Raw genomic sequence first — 23,641 nt, forward strand, 5'->3', positions numbered from 1 at the left:
GAGGCAGTGGTGGAGAGAGCACTGAATGACAACCAATAATAGCCAGCTTGCGACTGAACCACCAGTGTTACTGCTACAATCGGAGGCAACATCGATGGCAATAAATGGGTTAAATGTAAAAACAGCCCAAGAATAAGCCACCAACTGCTTCGCAGCAACCCCGTCGACAATGCATAATCATCATCAGAGTGGGCAGTGAGTCAAAATGAGTTCCTCTTTAAATAGCAGCAGGAGCAGGGACTTCTGGGAAAAATCCGTGGAAACGCAGCAGTTGGGTTGGTAGGACAGGCTTTCTGAGGAAAGATGGCCACGGAGGCAGCTCCACCCCCAGGTTGTTGGGCAGCAGTGGAACTTGCTAATCAAGGTTCCTGATTTCAACCGGTTTTTATATGAAAAGGCTATAGGACTATGCCCCTAATTTTTTTTTTTTTTTTTTTTTTTACACCAAATGAAACTTACACAAAAGCCTCAAAGCTGCCTTGCACAGCCTGAGGTCACCATGGCACGACTGAAACACAAAGGGGGTGGGAGAGGAAGACAGAAGAGGAGAGAGTAAGCAAGAGAAAAGGAAGAGAAGATGTCCATTGCAGAGGTTTTATTGTCAATGCAAAATACTGATGGCAAGGAAAAAATTTGTTCCAGGAAATTCCCAAAGGATTAAAATCTAGCTTCGGTGTCATGCCAATGAAGCAGGTGGGCACCTCCCTCTTTGAACTCGAGCAAGACGATAAAAACGGAGACAAAATGGTAGAAGCCTCTTATATCTTCCTCTGCTGCCCCGCCATGCCAAAGGTAGGCTTTTGAAAGCTCTATGAAATTATACAAATACTCCAAGTGAAATCAGGTGAGCTAAAGGCTTATCACTGGGGTTCTTTCCAAGAAATCCAGCATTCAGCTTCATTTTCAAAGAAGTCCATTCACAATCCTTAACGATATCAGTATTCACCCATTTGAAACTGATAGAACCAGGAGGCAGTCCTTGGTGCCTGACTCCCAAGAGTGAGAAATTGATTATGCTGGTCCTGAAAACCAGCCAGCCTGTCATTTCAGGTTCCTCAAAGCCAGGCAGGTGGCATTTTATTCTTGGGCCTTTGGGCAGAGACAGGATTAGTTAAGGAGAGCATTTGCACAGCGCACAGTACCGGGAAGTCGTTAATTGCTTGTATGGACCAACGTCGCCGGGCAGAGCGAGGAGACATCTGTGCGTGAAAACGTTACACCCACGAGGAGGGAAGAAAAACACCAAGAAAATTAAAAGGGAAAAAATATAGAATAAAATGAAAGCTTCCCATACATCTGATGGATTCAAAGGTACCATAATATACTGGAAAATTGGGATGGGAATGACTGAAAAATCTGAAACTCAGCACAGCAGTATTTAGATTCCCTCACCCCCCTCCCAACCCATCACACCCCATACACAGCTTCAATGCCGTTGTCCTTTAGTCCGAAACACATTTCAAGGCATCAGGAGGCTGACATCCACACAGCTCTGACAGAGGAACTACGACGGAGATTTGTGGTTCTCTTACAAGAATTAAGATCGTAAGAAACAGGTGGAGGGACTTCCCTGGCGGTCCAGAGGTTAAGACTCCACGCTTCCAATGCAGGGGATGTGGGTTCCATCCCTGGTCGGGAACAAGGATCCCACATGCTGCGCTAAGACCCACACAGGCCAGCGCAGCCAAAAAAAAGGAAACAGGTGGAGAACTCTGCTTCCTCTTCAAAAGCATACGTATGTGCGAGAAGCTTCTCATTCCTAAAAAGGAAGAAGTTCCTCAAGAGATTCAACACCGAATTGTTTTTGGTGTGTGGCTGGGGGGGCGCCAGGGAAACTGAAGTCTTGACCTTGGGACTGCAGGACCATCCTCAGAGTGGTGCCAGGAGGAAGTGAGAGCCTGAGAGAATTGAAGGGTGATGCTCCGCAGGGCTCTCGCTAACCACGGGAGCATCAGTGTGAAACTGGGAGCATACAACACTGTTTCGCGAAATCAGAAATTACTCTATTAACTTCAAGGCCTCCTCAGTTATTCACATTAAAGCTATTTTAGTGATGTCAACTGAAGTGAATGTGGGAAGCTGCAAAATTTTTTAAATGTTTACAGGGCAATGCCTGATATTTATCTTAAGTCCTGGGCCTTCTGATTTACCCTAAGAATAAACAATATTTCATCAGCTATTAATAGAAGGTCCAGTTACCAAATGAATGTTAGCATCTCTCTGTGCTTTCTAACTTCTTATATGAAATTTAATGGTTTTATTAATTTATTTTTACATCTCTCACATTTAAAAAAATTTTAAGAGCAAACACTGGAATTCCATCTGGAGAACCTCTGGGTGATATAACAAGATGACCTAAGTAGGGCAGGGTAAAAACACAAAAACAAGAAAAATGAGTATTAGTCCCCAACGGCTCTAGAAAGATATTTCTGCAATCTCCAAAATACTCTATAATTCTTTCATTGTTATACTTTAATGCAGTTGTATTCTTTTCCTTTCTTCTTAAAGCTCTCAGGGGTAGAGATCTAAACAAGAATAAAAGTACGCAGGAGATAAAATTTGGGCTGAAAATGAAGACTTAAAAGCACAGAGAAATTTAGTACACTGGAATCGTTTCCAGGACAAAAGTAATAGAAGTGATATTATTTGACATTTGAAACTAGACACCCAAGAATCAGAAAATACTTCTCGAGGGATAAAACTGTTATCGTCCTCTGTGAGGAAAATAAGATGGCCATATTTCATTCCTGTAATTCCTTCCCCATGCCGTATGTAAATGGGATGGACACGAACAAGCTTCAAGGAGAGTTTATGAGTTTATTTTAGATTCATCACAAAATAACTGACTGACCAGTTATTGATAACTGATTTTAACTTCTTACTAGGCTGAACCATGTGAAACTTTTTCTTAAGGTCAAAAATGCTCAAACATCAGCAGTTTCATATGATTTAACCTAATAATTACTATGTGTCATACATTAAAATGTGCCTCCCTCCCCCACGGCTTCTAGGGTTCTTGGAATAGTCTATGTCTTGGAACAGTCTATTTCCTGTGATTGCTAATTGACTGAATTATAGACCTATGATTTGTGAACTTTTCTGCACATAGGCTATACATCAATACAAAAGTTTCATATGAAATTATAATAAAACTACCTCCCCCCACTTTATTCGCTCACTGTCTGAAATACAATTCAGAGACCACTTACTATGTCATTCTAGGGGACTACAATGGCCTGTTTTCTGGGGAGAAGCAGCACGCTGGGAATCACCCCAAAGTGAAATATCACAATCCTTCCTCCACACCCCAGCATATCCTGTCTGATAAGAGCTAATTATCTATGTGCCTTTGTTCCCTCTTCACGATTACAGTGTGTTTGTCGTAAAAGAGAGTCCAGACCATCAAAAATATAAATGTAGGCCTTACAAATGCTTCTGTATTAGGAGAGCCTCCTTCTTGGAACTGGAGTTATTTTGATGAAACACGACCTTTACACACTATCACAGGGTCAAAAGTGCAAGTCCCAGCTATGCTGCCCAATCTGAACCCAAGCACGAGGAGCACGGGGCATGATGCAAAGGGGAATTCAGAACTGCCTCTTTGACTAACAGGTCTCCTCAACCTGGCCCTGGTGCTAAAGAAAATTCCTACATTTATTCAACCTTGAGTTTGTTTAGCTACTACATCAATAATAAAATGCCTTAGTTCCAACCAGTTTATCAAAGCTTCTCACCAGTTACCCACTAGCTTGCAGAAAAAGAAAAAAAAAATTTTTTTTGAATGTAAAGGACTTGGGAAGATAAAAGTGTTCTAATAAGTTCTGTGACAGGTGCAGGACAGGGCGGGGTGGGGGGAGGCAGCGGTGGGGTGGAGAACTCCGTCAGAGATGCAAAGAAAGGGACTATGGAGCTGGCCAGAAAGGCAACCAAAAAATCATTTTCCCTATTTGACTGAAGGTTTTGCCCAAGACTGGTCATGCCTCAAGCATCAGTTCCTGCCACTCATTTGTCACATACAACCCTAAGACCTGACAAAGTCAGCGACAGCCAACATCATGCAAACCAGGAAGGTTAGACACTACACTGCAATCAAAGTGAAGACACCTCCAACACCTGCTGGAAATTGGGGTTTTATTTTAAATAACTCAATTTTTAACAAAAAACCAAATTTTAATTATAGGCAATCCATCATTTCTCAATTAGTGGGAGAGAGCAACAAAGAATTCCTAAGGGCTGAGTTTGTGCGTAGCTCAGTGGTAACCAGTTAATACATCACGTCAGTTAAAAGACAGTTTAAGCCAGACTCAACCTGATAATACAGAAAGTTCTCAGAATCATTCCCACGCTCTGCCGATATTCTCTACACTGTCGTCACCAAAGGCTTCTGACAGCTTAATAGCTACTGTAGGGACGATGAGTTCCTTAAGAACCCAGGAACAGAAGGACAGTTTCAGGTGATTTTTGTATAAACCAGTCCATTCAAATGGGTACTTCGGTGCAGACTTTGTAAAAGTATAAAACCTCTTAGAGGTCAACTTGAAAACTTCCCACAACTATGAAGTTCCAAATATATCAGGATCCCAAGCCTTCTGAAGCATCCCTTAATTTGGTGACAAACATCAGAATAACCAGGAAGACCTGAAGCTACATGATTCTATCTCAGAGGATGGGAATCGACTTCATGTATGGGGATCACAGGACAGGGTTAAAGGGGAGGGAAGAGTACGGATTATAATAACCAACCACCCCTCCCCCTCCTATATAATTTACAGTAGTTAAAAACCAACCAAAAGGAACAAAGCAACGGTCTTTCTCTAACACACTAAGTATGAAAGGGAAAGACCACAGGGGGATCACTAATTTGGCTGCTGTGCATGGCAGGCAGGGAGGCCAAGGACAAGAATCTGGGGAAGGGATAAGAATCAAAGGCCGTGGATCAGCCGCTTACCCGCTCCTTGTAGTAGAAGGAGCTGATGGAGACCTGCTCCTTCTCACTGCGCGTGGGGCTCCCGCTGTACAAACGGAGGTTCCCAGGGGCCTCTGTGCGGATCTTCATGGGCGCAATCAAGCCAGTATGATAGGCAGACAAAGCTGACAGAGATCTGTGGTTGAAAAGGCACAATTAACCATACTGGCTTGGATCTTTCCATAGTTCTAAGTGATGCCACTCTTAGCGCTTGATGAAATCAGGAGAAAAAGATGGATAAAATGGGGAAAAAATGGAAACTCCAAAAAGGAATCAAAGATCACTTTCAGAACTGAAAAATGCTTTATCTGCAGAAGCGGAGAATGTTTCTATGACTATATACAAAGAAAATTCAAAGGAGTCTATAAATTACTTAAACTAATAAGTGAATTTAGATACAAGGTCAATCTACAATAATCTACTGTATTTCTATATATTAAAAACAAACATTTGGAAAATAATAGAATTGCATTTACGATAGCATCAAAACACATGCAATACCGGGCTTCCCTGGTGGCGCAGTGGTTGAGAGTCTGCCTGCCGATGCAGGGGACACGGGTTCGTTCCCTGGTCTGGGAAGATCCCACATGCCGCGGAGCGGCTGGGCCCGTGAGCCATGGCCGCTGAGCCTGCGAGTCCGGAGCCTGTGTTCCGCAACGGGAGAGGCCACAACAGTGACAGGCCCGCGTACCGCAAAAAAAAAAAAAAAAAAAAAAAAAAAAAGTGAGAGGCCCGCGTACCCCAAAAAAAAAAAAAGAAAAAAAAAAAAACACATGCAATACCTAGGAACACATTTAAAAAAAAAAAGTGCATGGAAAATACAAAATATTGCTGAGAGAAATTAAAGACTCAAAACAATAGAGAAATACACCGTGTTAATAGACTAGAAGATTCCAGATTGTTAAGGTGTCAATTTTCTCCAAGTTGATCTATAGAATCAACACAACTCCATTCAAAATATGAGCAGGCTATTTTCTGTAGGAACCAGTAAGCTGATTTCTATCTTTTCAGAAATGCAAAAGATCTAGAGTAGCCAACACAATCCTGAATGAGAATAATAAAGTTATAGGACTTAACATTACCAGATTTGAAGACTTACTATATAAACCTACATTAACAGTGTAGTGTTGGCATAAGGAGAGACCAATAAACCAAAGAAAAAAATAGAGGCCAGAAATAGATCCAAAACATACGGTCAATTGATTTTCAACAAAGGTATCAATGCAAATTCAACAAGAGCAAAATCTTTTCCATAAATGGTGCTATATATATAACAACTATATATCTCTACTGAAAAAAAAAAACCTCACAAAAATTACTTTGAGATTAATTACAGACCTTACATAAGGAATTTACATCTATAAATTTTTAAGAGAAAACACAGAATATTTTCATGACAGAAATTTTTTTTAGACAGGACACAGAAGCACTAACCCTAACACTTAAAAAGTGATAAACTGAACTGCATCAAAATTAAAAACTGCTGAAAATTGAAAATCATTAAAGAGGGACAAAGATAAGCCATAGATTAGGAGAAAATCAATACATACACCCAGCAAAGGGTTTGCAATAAGAATTGATAAAGAACTACCACAAATAGATAATAAGAAACACAGTCTAAAAAAAAACTGGACAAAATACTAGAACAGGCAAATCACCAAAGAAGATATCCAAGTGGTCAATTAGCACACAAAAGCTGTTCACCATCATTAGTCATCACCATGGAAGCACAAATTAAAGCACAATGAGATAACACTACACACCTACCACAACGGCTAAAGCTGAAAAGACTAAAAACACCAAGTTTTGGAGAGGATGTGGAGCAGCGAGAACTCTGAAACGTTGCTGGAAGAGTATAACACGGCATAACCACAGGGACAGACTTTTTGGCAATTCTAATAAAATTAAACACGCACGTATCCTATGACCCAGGGATTCTACTCCTTGGGTAGAGAAATTAATACACATGTCCATAAAAAGACTTGTATGAAATAAAAAAAAAAAGACTTGTATGTATAGGTCTACATATAATAAAATAAAAACTGGAAATAATCCAAATGTCCATCAACAGGAGTATGAATAAGCAAATTATATTATTTTCATACCATGGAACTACTGATCCATGCAACCACGTGGATCAATTTCAAAAACGTTAAGTTGAGCAAAATAAGCCAGACATAAAATAGTACATGCTGGATGGCTCTATTTAGATGAAGTTCAAGCACAGGCAAACTAAACTTCAATGATGGAAGCAGAAGAATCATTTCCTCTGGGTAAAGGGACCAGGGAACTTTTGGGAGCGAGGACAAGGCTCTGTATCCTGATCTGGGTGCTGGTCATCAAGGTACAGACTTCACATTTGTGTACCCTAAATTATACCTCAATACAAGACTGTTAGTGTGAAAAATGTTCTAACAGGAACATTTTCCCACTGACCCAAAGTCCAGATACAGATATCTGTTGTTTCCTTTTAAGAGTAGGGGATTGGGGGCTTCCCTGTTGGCACAATGGTTAAGAATCTGCCTGCCAATGCAGGGGACACAGGTTCGAGCCCTGCTCCGGGAAGATCCCACATGCCGCGGAGCAACTAAGTCCGTGCGCCACAGCTACTGAGCCTGTGCTCTGGAGCCCACAAGCCACAACTACTGAGCCCATGTGCCACAACTACTGAGCCCGTGTGCCACAACTACTGAAGTCTGCGCACCTAGAGCCCGTGCTCCACAACAAGAGAAGCCACCACAGTGAGAAGCCCATGCACCGCAATGAAGAGTAGCCCCCGCTCGCCGCAACTAGAGAAAGCCTGCATACAGCAACAAAGACCCAACTCAGCCAAAAACATAAAATTTAAAAAATTTTAAAAAAAGAGTAGGTGATTGTTTTCTAGTCCAACCTTTCAAATAAGGAATCTAGTGTAATGTAGGGCATTCTCTGGCATTTAACTCCCACTTCTTGTAGGGCCAAGTTCTCATCTGCTTGGGTTACTGCAGAAACTGGCAAACTCCCAGGACAGCCGTAGCACCTGCTCATGAACTTGGTGCAATGTCCTTTCTTTCTTGTTAGCTTAGCTATTCATTATTAAGTATGCTAACTATATCATATACAGTATAACCAGGTGTTTGTAGCAGGAGGGTTTCCAAGTTATCCTGGTCATCACACTGCAGAACCAGAAGTCTACAGCATAATATTTAAGTTTAAAAAACCACTAATATGGGGAAGGTTGTAAAGGTGTGGGGACAGGGGTATATGTACTCTGCACTCAATTTTGCTATGAACCTAAAATTGCTCTAAAAGATAAAGTGTATTAATTAAGAAAAAAATTTACAATATGATCCAGTCATTCAGTTCCTAGGTATATATCCAAGAAAAATGAAAAAATATATATCCACACAAAATTTGCACAGAATGTTCATAGCAGCATTATTCATAATGGCCAAAAAGTGGAAACAGTCCCAATGTCCAATGACTGATGTATGAATAAATAAAACATGGTATATACATGTAATGGAATATTATTTGGCAATAAGAAGAAATGAAATACTGATACATGCTACAACATGTATGATCCTTGAAAATATACTAAGTGAAAGACGGCAGTTACAAAAGAACACACATACAATTCCATTTATATGAACTGTCCAGAACAGGCAAATTTATAGACAGAAAGTAGACCAGTGTTTGCCCAGGGCTGGAGGAATGGGGGACTTAGGGACTGGGGTGACCCTTAAGGGATTCAAAGTTTCTTTTTGGGATAATGAAAAGGTTCTAGAATTGACTCTAGTGATGGCTGCACATACATTACATGTGTGTGGTAATGTTAGAAGTGGCCTATTAGTGTTACGGGACTATAGATTATCTCTTGCTATTATTCTAGTTTTATTTAATATTCAGATAATACTTTAGTGATGGGGAAGAGCACATTAAAAAAGAATTTGCCTTGTTTTGACAACAGTTTTTATCAAGCAACTCCTAGTAGTAACTTTACAGTAGAAATCTCAGCTTGGGTGAAATTCAATGAACCATGATCTTTTGGGAGTAAATCTTATAATGAGTGATAACTAACACAAATTGTCCAAAGACAAATTCCCAGATGTCTGCCTATTTCTGTCCCATGAATGTAGCTTATACCTGCATCTCCCAGACTCACCTCGGAGTAGGCTCAGTCGGAGACACTGCTCGGTGCATCGTCATGGGCCTTGTGAAATACACCAGGTACCCTGTCAAAGGAGACATCACACGTGCACATCAAGGTCAATGAGCTGGTGATGGGAAATCCTAAGAAAGCACTGGTCAATCTTTTGTCTACCTCAATATACCTGAAGGATAAGACATAGTATCCTAAGCTACACAGGCTCACAATGGCAGCCGTACTTAATAAAAACAAAGATAAGAATCTCCAGGATTCAGGAGAGATGGGATATATGTGGTTTGGAAAAAGTCTTCACAGGTACTTTATATTTCCTATGTGTATTTTCAATAGGTTGAGTCAAGACTCAAATTCACACTCATCAGAATGAAACAAGTCAAGTCTGTAAATCTGGTGAACGTTCTTAGGGTGTGTCCCCAGATGCCAATGCGGCTTCAGATAACACCATGACAGAAATCTTTTGAGTTCTCAGGAAATAAAAACAAAGAAACATTTTCTGATGGAAATTTTTATACAGACATTCTTAGCTTCTCTCTCTCGAAATCTAGAATCAGAGAACCTAAAGAGACCAACCTGCCCCGCAGAATCTGGCCCCTGAGGTCCTGGGAAAGGGAATATTGGCATCCTGGTAGGACCCGTAGGCGGTGGTCACCCGGGCAAATGTCGGTAGGGGTGGCGTGACAGAGTTCGGGAGCGCGAAGGGATTGCTGGAAGCGCTGTCTTCTTGGTTCTGAAATTTTAAAATCAAGAGACTAAAACCCACAATCTGTCTTCAAGCCAAATTACAAAACAGGACACATTATTCCAAGATCAGGGAGCCCAGGATTTTAGGGAGGAGGAAAGGAAACGAAACCACAAAGCATAGGTTGGTAACAAGGATCCCACCACAAAAGACTCAAGGCAGGAGACGAGCTGGCGCAGGCAGGGCTCCAAACAGCTCTGGTTGCGTTTCACTTTTTGCAGGGAAGTGTCTTTCAGGATCTAGAAAAGGCACAAAACGCAGTCAAGAAGAGCAACATTCTTTCTCCTGATTCTTTTTTATTGTGTGAAGCATCGGAAGCAGCAACGATGCTGGGGCACCGAAGCGTGGCTGTGTCTGAGGCTGCCAACACACCACACCACCTTCCCCCTCCCCGAGAGGCTCAGAGAGAAGATTCATTTGTGAATCCTCTTCCAGAAGCCCTTTCCTTTGCCATGGCAGGCACATGCACTGGCTCTGAGAGAGCACGATTAGAACCACCATTCTTCCTTTATAGTGAATTCTACTCCTTTGCTCTCCCCCGACCCGACCCTCCTCCATGAGAAATCTCAGCATCACTTAGAGTAATATCCTCCAGTCTGGACTGAAAACTGTTCCATGTGATACATACATGCCAGGGGGAACAGATTTCACTTTAGTGAAAATTAAAATGTACCTTTTTTGGGGGGGTCCTTTAAAAATATAAAGCCTAATATACCTGGACAAAACTATAATTCAAAAAGATACATGCACCCCTATGTTCATAGCAGCACTATTCACAATAGCCAAAACATGGAAACAACCTAAATGTCCACTGACAAATAAATTGATAAAGAAGACGTGGTACATATATACAATGGAACACTAACTACTCAGTCATTAAAAAAAGAACAAAATAATGCCATTTGCAGCAACATGGATGCAACTAGAAATTATCATACTAATTGAAGTAAGTCAGAAAGAGAAAGACAAATACCATATGATATCACTTATATGTGGAATCTAAAATATGGCACAAATGAACCTATCTACAAAACAGGAACAGACTCACAGACACAGAGAACAGACTTGGGGTTGCCAAGGATGAGGGGGAAGGGAGACAGATGGCCTGGGAACTTGGGGTTGGTAGATGTAAACTATTTCATTTAGAATGGATAAACAACAAGGTCCTACTGTATAGCACAGGGAACTATATCCAATCTCCTGGGATAAACCATAATGGAAAAGAATATTAAAAAAAGAATGTACATATGTATATGTATGTATGTACAGCAGAGATTGGGGCACAACGTTGTAAATCAACTATACTTTAATAACATATATATATTTTATATACACATATATATGGAGCTTAACATTTTAAAGCACATGCTATCGGTATAACCTGACATACACATACTGAAGGTAGGCCTGTAAATTGGACCTGGGCTGTCTAACATGGAAGTCATTACCGGACTATAAAGCACATGAAGTGTGGCTAGTCTGGACTGCGATGTACTGTAAGCACAAAATTCACACCAAAAGTTGAAGACTTAGTACCAAAAAGAAAAAAAAGAAAGAATGTAAGCTATCGCAATAATTTTTATACCGCTTACATGTTGATATAATAATACTTTGGACATACTGGATTAAATTAAAATATTATTGAAATTAATTTACCTTTTTTTATTAGTATGGCTACTAGAAAATTGAAAATTACATGTAGTCTGCATCACATTTCTATTGGACAGCACTGAATTAGACCTTTAAAACACTTGCTTATCCTATCATTTTGATACCAATAGAAAAATTTATCTTTTTTGTATGTCCAAACAAGGCAACGAAATGTTCAGACTCCAAGGAAAAAACGTCAAGTACCACAAAATCTGAGTTATTAGCATTTCACAGACCCTTACAAAGCTTGAACAATTTCTTGGTTACCTATCATACCCCAAGAAGACAGAACAATCAAGTGTATATAACACAAACTAGGGAAAAAATGAATAGCATTCAGGTCAACTTGGTGCTGCCAGGATATTTCTGCTATTTCACATGTGATGCTGCTCAGACCGAAAAAGACGTATCTCAGCTCACGGGGCTTTTTTATGAGGATTCCACCTGATTAGCTCTGCATGAACTGACAAATCAAGTTTCTGAATCTGTAAGGGTAAAGACGAGATGCCAGGCTGCACCCCTCCATTCAGGTACCGCCGTCCTATCACACCTCACCTGTCCAGCCAGCCAGCCTCACTCTAAGTAACAACATCTCCTTTTACAGAACAGATTTTTTTTAATGACCTTACATACTTTTTTTCTGATTAGAAAGTATCTTTTAGCTTCAGAATACGTTTTGCCTACAGTTTCCAAATAAATGAGATTGTATTGTATTAACCTGGGATTAACACATAGCTTTAATGAGATCTGTGAGCAGATTATATGCAATTACATAACTGCCTATGATTTATATGCAATATTTCTGAAGTTATATGCAATATCTGTGCAAATTTTTCTGTGGAAGGGTGTGTGGTTTTCATTAGACTTTAGAAGGGGGCGGTCCCTGACCCAAAGAGATTAAGAATCAGCGCTCAATGTTTTCTACACAAAAAGAATACAGCTGTTAACCCTGCTGGGTGGAAGGACACATGATGTCCAAATCTTATCAACTCGTTTTTTCACTCAACTTCACTGCTGGACTCAGACACTGATGCAAATGAGCAGTGCTCTCCACTTCTGACATCAAGGAGAACTTGTGAACACAGATGCCCACCTTGAGCAGCTTCGCTTTCATAGTGGATGTGATGGTGGTGGGGTTAATGAACTGGAAGGAAGGGGCCGCGTGGTTCGGGTACTGTGCAGGGAACTTCACCAGCATCTTGACGCGGTGGTTGCTGCAGTGCACAGACACTGTGCAGCTCCTGTCTGCTGCGTCCATCTGCAGGGGACAAATCAATAGCTGCTTTGGAGAGGAACTGCAAAGGGTCTTCAGATGCAAACAGGTTTAAATAAGATAACTGAATGCTCTAGGTTCCTGGTAACGGAGTGAGAGAGAGTCTCCAAAGATGAATTTGGAAGATGTGGACAACTCATTTTCAAAATGGATTTTTAATTTTAGCACCGATTTAATAAATTCAAAGTGTTTTTGCTTAAAAAAGCTTCATCCCAAAGCTGTGAGATAGGCTGAAACTTGTTATATTTATTTTGAGATGGGAAAATAAAGCAGGAAGATGTTAAAAACCTGACTCAAGTTAAAAGTACTCCTGGAACCTAGGAATAAACCTACCTAAGGAGACAAAAGACCTGTATGCAGAAAACTAAGACACTGATGAAAGAAATTAAAGATGATACAAACAGATGGAGAGATATACCATGTTCTTGGGCTGGAAGAATCAACATTGTGAAAATGACTATACTGCCCAGAGCCATCTACAGATTCAAAGCAATCCCTATCAAACTACCAATGGTATTTTTCACAGAACTAGATCAAAAAATTGCGCAATTTGTATGGAAACCCAAAAGACCCCGAATAGCCAAAGCAATCTTGAGAAAGAAAAACGGAGCTGGAGGAATCAGGCTCCCTGACTTCAGACTATACTATGAAGCTACAGTAATCAAGACAGTATGGTACTGGCACAAAAACAGAAATATAGATCAATGAACAGGACAGAAATCCCAGAGATAAACCCACACACATATGGTCACCTTATCTTTGATAAAGGAGGCAAGAATATACAGTGGAGAAAAGACAGCCTCTTCAATAAATGGTGTTGGGAAAACTGGACAGCTACATGTAAAAGAATGAAATTAGAACACTCCCTAACACCATGCTCAAAAATAAACTCAAAATGGATTAAAGATCTAAATGTAAGGCCAGACACTATAAGACTCTTAGAGGAAAACATAGGCAGAACACTCTATGACATAAATCACAGCAAGATCCTTTTTGACCCACCTCCTAGAGAAATGGAAATAAAAACAAAAATAAACAAATGGGACCTAATGAAACTTAACAGCTTTTGCACAGCAAAGGAAACCAATAACAGGACTAAAAGACAAACCTCAGAATGGGAGAAAATATTTGCAAACGAAGCAACTGACAAAGGATTAATCTCTGAAATATACACGCAACTCATGCAGCTCAATATCAAAAAAACAAACAACCCAATCCAAAAATGGGCAGAAGACCTAAATAGACATTTCTCCAAAGAAGATATACAGATGGCCAAAAGGCACAAGTATGGAGGTTCCTTAAAAAACTAAAAATAGAACTACCATATGACCCAGCAATTTCACTACTGGGCATGTACCTTAAGAAAACCATAATTCAAAAAGTGACACGTACCACAATGTTCACTGCAGCACTATTTACAATAGCCAGGACATGGAAGCAACCTACGTGTCCATCCACAGATGAATGGATAAAGAAGATGTGGAACATATATACAATGGAATATTACTGAGCCATAAAAAGAAATGAAACTGAGTTATTTGTAGTGAGGTGGATGGACCTAGAGTCTGTCATACAGAGTGAAGTAAGTCAGAAAGAGAAATGTATGCTAACATGTGTTAGCTACTGTATGCTAACACATATATATAGAATCTAAAAAAAAAATGGTTATGAATAACCTAGGGGCAGGACAGGAATAAAGACACAGACGTAGAGAATGGACTTGAGGACATGGGGAGGGGGAAGGGTAAGCTGGGACTAAGTGAGAGAGTGGCAATGAAATATATACACTACCAAATGTAAAATAGCTAGCTAGTGGGAAGCAGCCACATGGCACAGGGAGATCAGCTCAGTGCTTTGTGACCACCTAGAGGGGTGGGATGGGGGGGTGGGAGGGAGATGCAAGAGAGAGGGGATATGGGGATATATGTATACGTATAGCTGATTCACTTTGTTATACAGCAGCAACTAACACAACAATGTAAAGCAGTTATACTCCAATAAAGATGTCAAAACAAAAAAAAAGTACTCCTGGGAAAATCCTTCTCTCTAAAGGAGATGGGGGCTGCTAGGGGCTGGTGAGAGAGGAAATGGGAAGAGGCTGCTAGGGGATGTAAGGTTTCTTTGGGGATGATGAAAATGCTCTGGAAGTAGCACTGGTGATGGCTGCATGGCTTTGTGAATGTACTAAGAACCACTAAATTGTGCACTTTATTTTTTTTTTTAAGATTTTTTTTTGATGTAGACCATTTTTAAAGTCTTTATTGAATTTGTTACAGTATTGCTTCTGTTTTATGTTTTGGTTTTTTGGCCTCAAGGCATGTGGCATCTTAGCTCCCCAACCAAGGATCAAACCCATACCCCCTGCATTGGAAGGCGAAGTCTCAACCACTGGACCACCAGGGAAGTCCCTGTAAACTTTAAAAGGGTGAATTTTGTGGTATGTGAATTATAGCTCAGTAATTTTTATTTTATTTTATTTTATTTTTTTATTTGGCCATGCCACGCAGCATATGGGATCTTACTTCTCCAACCAGGGATCGAACCCACGCCCCCTGCAGTGGAAGTGCAGAGTCTTAACCACTGGATCACCAGGGAAGTCCCTCTCAGTAATTTTTAAAAAGCAGTCCTGGGAAAGGAATCAAGATCTCCTTCTTAGACTAGATCACTGGATATCCACACTGTTCTCAACTGGGACAAAGGGAATATAAACTGAGTTGATATAGATAACCAATTAATCAAGGAATCCTTTATCTCTTTTGATTTCTTGTGCTGCCAACTAGAGATGGCAGCTGGGGGATGGGAGCCACACATATGGGAAATCTGGAGACTCGGATTCAAATAGCTGCTGACCTCGGACAAGTTATTTCATTTCGTAGTGTCTCTGTTTCCTCATCTGTAGAGTGGGGATAAAACCACTTATTGCAGAGCTGTTTTAAAGGCCAAATGAGACAATTATGTAAGTGCACAGATCCAGGCCTACTGTTAATTGAATCTGGGCAAGAGAAAAATTAATCAAGTTTTAAAACTCCTTCACAGAAAAACTCAATTCCCTGAAGCACAGAATTTCAATACCTGCCCAAAAGGAAAAGAGTAAATCTCTCTGTGTGTTAAATGAACAAAGAGGCTTGGTCACCTTCTTAACATGCATCTAAATCTCTGAGGAAATGACCAGCTTACAAGGCAAGATCGTACAGCAAAGTACTAAGAGTCTTGGAGAGTCAGGAGGCTGGCTTCCAAACTCAGCCCTGCCATTAACTTTGCCAGTAACCCCCACCAAAACACTAAACTTTCCAGGAGCTGAGCATCTTCACATAGAGTAAATGAGGTGTTAGAGCATCTAAGGAGATTTTAAGACATTTGAGCACCAGTTTATCCCTTGGTTCATCTTATGAGAAAATAATAGGGTAAGGGAAAATAATCTGCGTTTGTAAAATATCTATGTCCTTAGATAACATAGAAAACAAAAAAGCAAGCACAGAACACTTCCCTGTTACAGCAGCAAAGCTATATTGCTAGCCTAAATCATGGCTGAAAATAGTCCCCTCACCCACCAACCGCCAACCGCAAGCGAGAGACAGTTCGCTAAGCCCGAGCACCTCCACGTTCACATTGCGGATCTGCACGTTGATCAGGGAGAACTCCTGCTGCAGAGTCTGAGGCAGGCCCAGCTGCTCTGACTTCTTCTCTTCCAGGAGACTGCTTGGGGGGTCTTCCTTTAAGACTAGCAGGAGAGAGAGGGTAACTTGTTGGAAAAGATTTCTGAAATGGATTCAGAGAGCAGTTCTGGGGTATTTGCCACAACTTGGAGATGCAGAGAGGGGCACCACACCTAAAACAGTGTGACCAATTACCTTCTTCCTCCCCGTGGCTGGAGTTGTGCTGGTGATCTGTATCCTGAGTGTGAAGGGTCTTCTCTGGTTCCGGCAGAAGAGCAATGCTCTCAATGAACTCATCAACACCATCTAAGATGTCATTTGCACAAAGCTGCAACAGAGGGGAGGAGATAGATCTGGGTCTAGAGAAGTCAGTGGAAAGGACTGTCGTGTTTGATTGAGTTCTGACTTAAAAATGGGAATCACAAAGGAGAGAGATGTCAGCCCCAAACAGATACAATCAAAATGAGTTTGCCCATCACCAATTCTCCCTGGTTAAATACACAGGGTAACAGACTCTATTAGTCTACCCTGGAAAATGTTTTATCCTGTTCATAGGTTACGCAAATCTCAGAAAACCTTTTAAACTCCAGCCTTGATGGAGTTATTCAGCCAACCCAAGAGCAAAAATATCATAACCTCAAAGCATTTGGAGCAAATGGTACTTTTTGGAGAAAACAGATTTAAAAGGCAATAAGGTGATGGTATTTGACCAAAATTGCTCATGAATGACTTGGTACTAAGCAGTGTAGCAAATCTGACCCGGCATTTTCTATCCACTCTGTACAGAGTGCTGTATGGGATGCAATACAAGTGAGACAGCGATCCCACCTTCAAGGAATTTAGCCACCAGATGAGAAGACAGAACCCCGTGATGGGGCAGAGCAAAGCAAGGGCCACGAAAGCAGTTCACACAGGGACCACTGTGCTTCATATAAGAACAGATACAATTTATGGGGCCAAAACTGGAAAGGGCTTCACTTAACAGGTGCTGTTGATGAACGTGGAGAACTCCGAACACTGCCTAGTGCCAGGGCAGATTTTCTAGCCCATTTATAAAAGAATGAAATGAAGCCCCCAAGCCACTTGCTCAGTATGCTAATCCACACTACCTTAGACCAGGACAAGAGGAAAAGAAGACATTCAGGGGCTTTAAAGCCTTCAAGGGCTGAATACTGAAGTGGGCTCTTGAATACCTCAACGCCTCAGTGTAGCATACCCAAGCCACTCGGCCAACCAGCAAGTATGTATTAAAATGTCCATTACGTATCCTCTAACTTCTTCAACTACCAAATCTTCTATCTTAAGTTTCTGGTGTATCCAGTTAACATTCCTCCACAGCATCACTGAATACATACCCTCTGCATCTGGGAATCCACCCGCCACATTCTCAAGGTCTGATCCCGTGACCACGTAACCAGTTGGTAGTCCTTGGACCCTAGAAATCACCAGATAGGAATCATGGAGGTTTTTCTGGATTCAACATCAAGTTTCTTACAGGTTGCGATGGGGTGAGATTCATTCATCCATTCATCCATTTAACAAATATTTATGAAACATCTCCTATATGCCAGGTACTGTTCTAGGCACTAGGACTATAACGTGAATACAAGAATCTCTGTCTTGGGCTTCCCTGGTGGCGCAGTGGTTGAGAGTCCGCCTGCCGATGCAGGGGACACGGGTTCGTGCCCCGGTCCGGGAAGATCCCACATGCCACTGAGGGGTTGGGCCCGTGATCCATGGCTGCTGAGCCTGTGCGTCCGGAGCCTGTGCTCCGCAACGAGAGAGGCCACAACAGTGAGAGGCCCGCGTACCGCAAAAAAAGAAAAAAAAGAATCTCTGTCTTTACAGATCTCACATTCCAATGGTGGAAACAGACAAACATACAATAACATGTCCGGTAGTGACAATGTTATGAAAAAATAACATGGAATAAGAGGATAGAGACTGACAGGGGAACTATTTTTAGACAGGACTTCCCTGAGGAAGTCACCTTTGAGCAGAACCTTATTTTTATTTATTTATTTATTTTTGCGGTACGCGGGCCTCTCCCGTTGCGGAGCACAGGCTCCAGACGCGCAGGCTCAGCGGCCATGGCTCATGGGCCCAGCCCCTCCGCGGCATGTGGGATCTTCCCGGACCGGGGCACAAACCTGTGTCCCCTGCATCGGCAGGCGGACTCTCAACCACTGTGCCACCAGGGAAGCCCTTACTTCTTTTTTAATAAATTTATTTATTTATCTTTGGCTGCGTTGGGTCTTCGTGGCTACACACGGTCTTCTAATTGTGGTGGCTTCTCTTGCTGTGGAGCACGGGCTCTAGGCATGCGGGTTTCAGTAGTTGTGGCACGCGGGCTCAGTAGTTGTGGCTCGCAGGCTGTAGAGCGCAGGCTCAGTAGTTGTGGTGCACGGGCTTAGCTGCTCCACAGCATGTGGGATCTTCCCGGACCAGGACTCGAACCCATGTCCCATGCACTGGCAGGCAGATTCTTAACCACTGCGCCAGCAGGGAAGTCCTGAGCAGAAACTTAAGTGAAATAATAGCTCACAAATTAGCAAGCGAAGGGTGATGCTGGGATTTAACGTCTCACTGAACTTTCACCTCCACAAATGTTCTTCCTTTTACGTGCTCCAGAGGAGCTGGGGATGAATAGGTTGCTTGTAAAATGAATTGTTTCAAATGCATCGTGACATCTTACTGTTTAAAATAATTTTTTGGTAAGGAAATGCATCTCTTTATAAAAGGAATAATCAATCTTTAATGTTCTTAACTGACTGAATTGTATTTTCACACGATAGGTCTGGTCAAAGGGAAATTATCCTATCAATAAAAAGGTCCAAGGTGCTTTCTGAAAGAGCTTTATGAAAGATCAGAACATTTCAGGGTAATTCTGCAGTATCTAGAATCTTCTTTATGGCCATCTTTAGAGAGCAAAGAATCTAGAAATAATTTCATCCATTCCCTCATATTATGGATGGGGAAACTGAGGCAACAAAGAACAGAGTGAGTGAGGGCCAAAGTTCCTTCCCTGTGTCACTGCCTTCAACCAGGCATTCATTCCTCCATGTTTTAATACATCCCTGTGTACAACTATCAAGACAGCAACTATTCTGAGCTACTACCTGTCATGAGAACCACCATCTAGCCCATGTTCGTAACAACAATTTTCTTTTCTTTTTTTCTTTTTTGGCATCGCTGCATGGCTTGCAGGATCTTAGTTTCCCAACCAGGGATTGAACCCGGGCCCTCGGCAGTGAAAGCACAGAGTCCTAACCACTGGACCACCAAGGAAGTCCCAGCAACAATTTTCTGACTCCACATCCAGCCTCTTTTCATGTCCCTGACTTTGAAGAAAAGTTATGCCTAATTCCTTTCTAAACCCAAATCCTCTACTTGGGTCTTCGGCCCTATTCCCTATTTTCAAAGGGCCTTTGCTTTTACACCTACTCCCTTTCTTGCCTCTTCTCCTTGCCTTCAAACAGAGAGGGCAGCAGCTTCCTCCAAGGAATTTAGTCTACTCCTTGCCTCTGAAGGCAACCTCACTCACAAAACCAGTTCGTGCTGCCTCTGCTTCCGCTGTCTTACAATCAGGCTTCCCTCCTCAATCAGCTTTTGGAACTGGTCTCTTAATGATCGTGTGGCTTCCTATTTATACCTATTTATATAATTAAGTGCTTCTCTCTTACTTTGCATGGAGATCCTTCAGCAAAACCCAAAACCAATGACCTCCGATTCCTTCACGAAGCATCCTTTTCCTTGGACCACAACATCCTGATTCTCTTCCTACCTCTGAGAGCTCCTTCACCACAGTGAAAAACCAACATCAAAGCCTGACGTGGTCCAGTAAAAACTGACTAAGAAGACATGGCAGTAAAAAGAAAATGGAACACCATTAGGTTGAGAAAGAAGTAAAATATAAGAATACATGCAGGATGGGGACTTCCCTGGTGGCCCAGTGGGTGAGACTCTGGGCTCCTAATGCAGGGGGCCCAGGTTCGATCCCTAGTCGGGGAACTAGATCCCGCGTGCATGCTGCAACTAAGAGTCCGCATGCTGCAACTAAATAAATAATTTTTTTAAAAAAAAGGAATACATGCAGGATGACTACATTTATAAAAGGTTCAAAAACAAACAAACCTAAACTATTTTTAGGGATGCAGAAATGGGTGGTAAACTGTAAAAATAAAAACAGAAATCACTATTGTAAATGTTAGGATAGTGTTTACCTCTAGGAAAGGGAAAGGATTGTGATCGGGAAGCTTCCGGGTTCTAGCAATGCTTTCTTTCTTGTAGTCACACAGATTTTCACATTATAAACTCTACATGTTTTATGCAATTTTGTAGATATATCTCACAATAAAAAGGAATTTTAAACACCTATAACTTGTACTCAAAATTTCACTACTGGCTAGACAGCCCCAATTTATACAATTCACCCTGCCAGCTTTCACCCTGCCAGCTTACAGGTGACACAGACAACTGAAAATGGGTTGCTAAAAACTTTTTATTTCAGTCCGAAACTACAGGCCAACCTCTTGCTGCCAGACCATGGGGAAACTCTATCATCTCTTTTCAATGGCAAAATGCAGGACAAAGAGTTGAAAGATGAAGTCAAGCATGGAAATTGATGGGATAGAGACCAAGCAGCCTCGTGTTTCTAGAAGCAAGTCAGATTATGGAAATGAAGATGGGAAAATTAAGAGCATGATCAAAAGATTCCTTTCAAAAACAGTCCTAGGGACTTCCCTGGTGGTCCAGTGGTTAAGAATTCGCCTTTCAATGCAGGGGACGTGGGTTCAATCCCTGGTCGGGGAACTAAGATCCCACATGCCGTGGGGCAACTAAACCCGTGCGCTCTAGAGTCCCTGAGCCACAACTAGAGAGCAGCCCGCGTGCTGCAACGAAGACCCCACGTGCCACAGTGAAAGATCCTGCATGCCACAACAAACATCCTGCGTGCCGCAACTAAGACCCAATGCAGCCAAATAAATGAATAAATATTTTTAAATAAATAAAAATTTAAAAAACCAAAAAAAACTATCCTAGAAGAGGCTTGTGAAGGTCACAAACGAGCTGGGATAAGATGACTGCTCTAATCCCAGGTCCACCAGAGACCTCTCCTGGACTCTGGACAAGTCACACCACTCCACTGCCCGGTTTTCCTTTTGTGATATGAAAAGACCATGAAATATACTTCTGGTCTGGAAAACATTTAGAGAGTGTGGCAATAAGATCTCAAGACAAGGGAGGTTGAAATTAAGTTTGCATGGTGCTTTGGTGGAGAAAGTGAGGCTGAGGGCTTCCTAACCCCCCTTATACTTATGATGCATGAATGAGGGCTAGCTAGATTAAGCTGCAATAACAAACAGCCCCAAATCTCAGGGGCTTAATGCAAGGCTCTCCTGCTCTCTCTACACATTCACCTCACCCCCACCCTGGTGGGAGCAGCGCCACATGGAGTTTCTCCAGGTACCTCGGAAGAAGCAGAGAGGGTAAATAATTGCACACTGGCTGTTACCACTTCAACCCAAAAGAGACTGCATCACTTTAGTTCATGTTTCAAGATCCAAGCAGGTCACGTGGCCAAACCTATCTTCAAGGGGTTGGGAGGTGAAATACCACTGTGTGCTTGTGAAGAGAACTGGGAATACGTGGTAGGTGGTACTGACGATGACCTTGCATCTCCCTCATCAATAAAGGGGGAAGGGAGAATTCCTTGGCAATCCAGTGGTTAGGACTCCACGCTCTCACTGCCAAGGGCCTGGGTTTGATCCCTGATGGGGGAACTAAAATACCACAAGCCGCACGTTGCACCCAAAACAAAACAAAACAAACAAACAAAAACGGGGGGGAAGGAGCAAGTGCCAGGGATTTCTGAGCGTGCGATGACCCCTGAGTTTTTCAGCTCTAGAAATGATCCAACAGCAAGGCTACCAACCTCTCCAGATCCCTTCTACAGAGGAGAGACACTACACAGAACACAAGAGGATGGACCTGGGGGGAAGAAGCACAGCCGCACACGCTATCACCCACCTACGATTAAAGGGGGAGGTTCCCTGACTCCCGCTCCTAAGCCAGCCCTGTTCCTGCATCCTCCCCTCTGATCATGGGGCCCACCCCGACGGGAGCTGTTGGTGAGCAGGACTCAGGAGGAAATCAGTTGGCGGTCTCCCTCCCACCCACCTTCCTTCTGTTTCCTCCACTGGAATTCCAGCACCACATCATCATGACCTACGAAGGTATGGACTGGCGTGTTCAAGTCAAAGACATTCCACAGGAGCAGGCTGTTCTCCCTCCGCAGCTGGGGAACCATCACGGTCACCAATCCATTGCTGAAAGGCTGTGGCAGAAGAGGGAAAAGCAGGCATTGTTCCAGGGAGAATCTGCTGAGTCTTGAGTTACCCACGTTGGAATTCTCGCCTAATTAAAATAAACTGGATGATGGGAGGCCCCAACCCACCTGGGGAACATTTTTCCAAATACCGTCAGTTGACCATCACATCTACCTTTCATTTGCTTTCCTTTTTTTTTTTTTCTTTGCTGATGGAAGGGACCACAGCAAGTAAAAAATAAAGCTAAGCCAAATACCTGGAGAAGAACATTTCTTAATGTAAAATAAGCAAATGGCTCTAGGGGTTGCACACGGGAACACCCCGGCTCCTCTCCACGAGTTCCCTCTGAGAGTTATCGAGTACATCCCCAGAATGAGCGTGCAAAGCACACTGAGGGTAACCCCAGACAGCAAACAAACCCCGCCATGTAGAAATGCACCAGAAGCACACCATCCACGTGGAGCAGCACCTTCCCACTGCCCCCAAGACCACAGCTCTGCAGAGGAAAACCTTCCAATTTCAGGACTGACACTTTCCACTTACAAACACCCAATCTGCGAGGTAGCTAAGGGGCTCGTTTGGTTGACAGGCAGACTGTTCTTTAAGGAATTAAGCCAAGTCCACCTAAGAGCACATTTATTTTCTCCTGCCCTCTTGGCAGCACTCCTGAGCTTTCCTGTTTGTTTTTTAAAGCAAACATATTAATCCAGAGAAGTATTTCAATTCACAAGAGCAAAGCCTGACTTCCTCCCAAGTGCTCCCAGATGCGAAGGCCAAGTAATACCCCAATTCTCTTCTTCACGCCATGATGCAGCAGGTGGCAGCCTAATGCATAAAGATCCCTCCATTCATCCCTGTGCTCCCTTTCAAGTTGACACTGA

At 42.3% G+C, this 23,641-nt stretch overlaps 1 protein-coding gene across 7 annotated transcripts in view; it reads right to left on the minus strand.

Moving 5' to 3' along the window:
* The window catches only part of WDR59 (WD repeat domain 59), a 106,595-nt gene that overhangs the window by 48,247 nt on the left and 34,707 nt on the right, over window positions 1–23,641 (minus strand). For 6 of the 7 annotated variants that reach the window (XR_003001916.1, XR_003001917.1, XR_003001918.1 and 3 more), the window contains exons 10-18: window positions 22,612–22,768; window positions 17,787–17,866; window positions 16,627–16,759; window positions 16,372–16,496; window positions 12,596–12,760; window positions 9,996–10,091; window positions 9,684–9,840; window positions 9,111–9,180; window positions 4,949–5,102 (exon numbers count right to left, since the gene is read on the minus strand). Coding sequence is in view for 4 of the 7 variants with exons in the window: in XM_024735655.1 (XP_024591423.1) it covers window positions 4,949–5,102; window positions 9,111–9,180; window positions 9,684–9,840; window positions 9,996–10,091; window positions 12,596–12,760; window positions 16,372–16,496; window positions 16,627–16,759; window positions 17,787–17,866; window positions 22,612–22,768 (1,137 nt within the window). In the remaining 3 variants the exon portion in view is untranslated. Of the gene's footprint in view, window positions 1–2,254; window positions 2,356–4,948; window positions 5,103–9,110; window positions 9,181–9,683; window positions 9,841–9,995; window positions 10,092–12,595; window positions 12,761–16,371; window positions 16,497–16,626; window positions 16,760–17,786; window positions 17,867–22,611; window positions 22,769–23,641 lie in introns of those variants that run through there. The other variant, XM_024735658.1, reaches the window with a different exon arrangement.

The sequence above is a fragment of the Neophocaena asiaeorientalis genome, unplaced genomic scaffold (genome assembly GCF_003031525.2).
Source record: "Neophocaena asiaeorientalis asiaeorientalis breed wild unplaced genomic scaffold, Neophocaena_asiaeorientalis_V1.1 scaffold40, whole genome shotgun sequence".
NCBI lineage: Eukaryota > Metazoa > Chordata > Mammalia > Artiodactyla > Phocoenidae > Neophocaena > Neophocaena asiaeorientalis.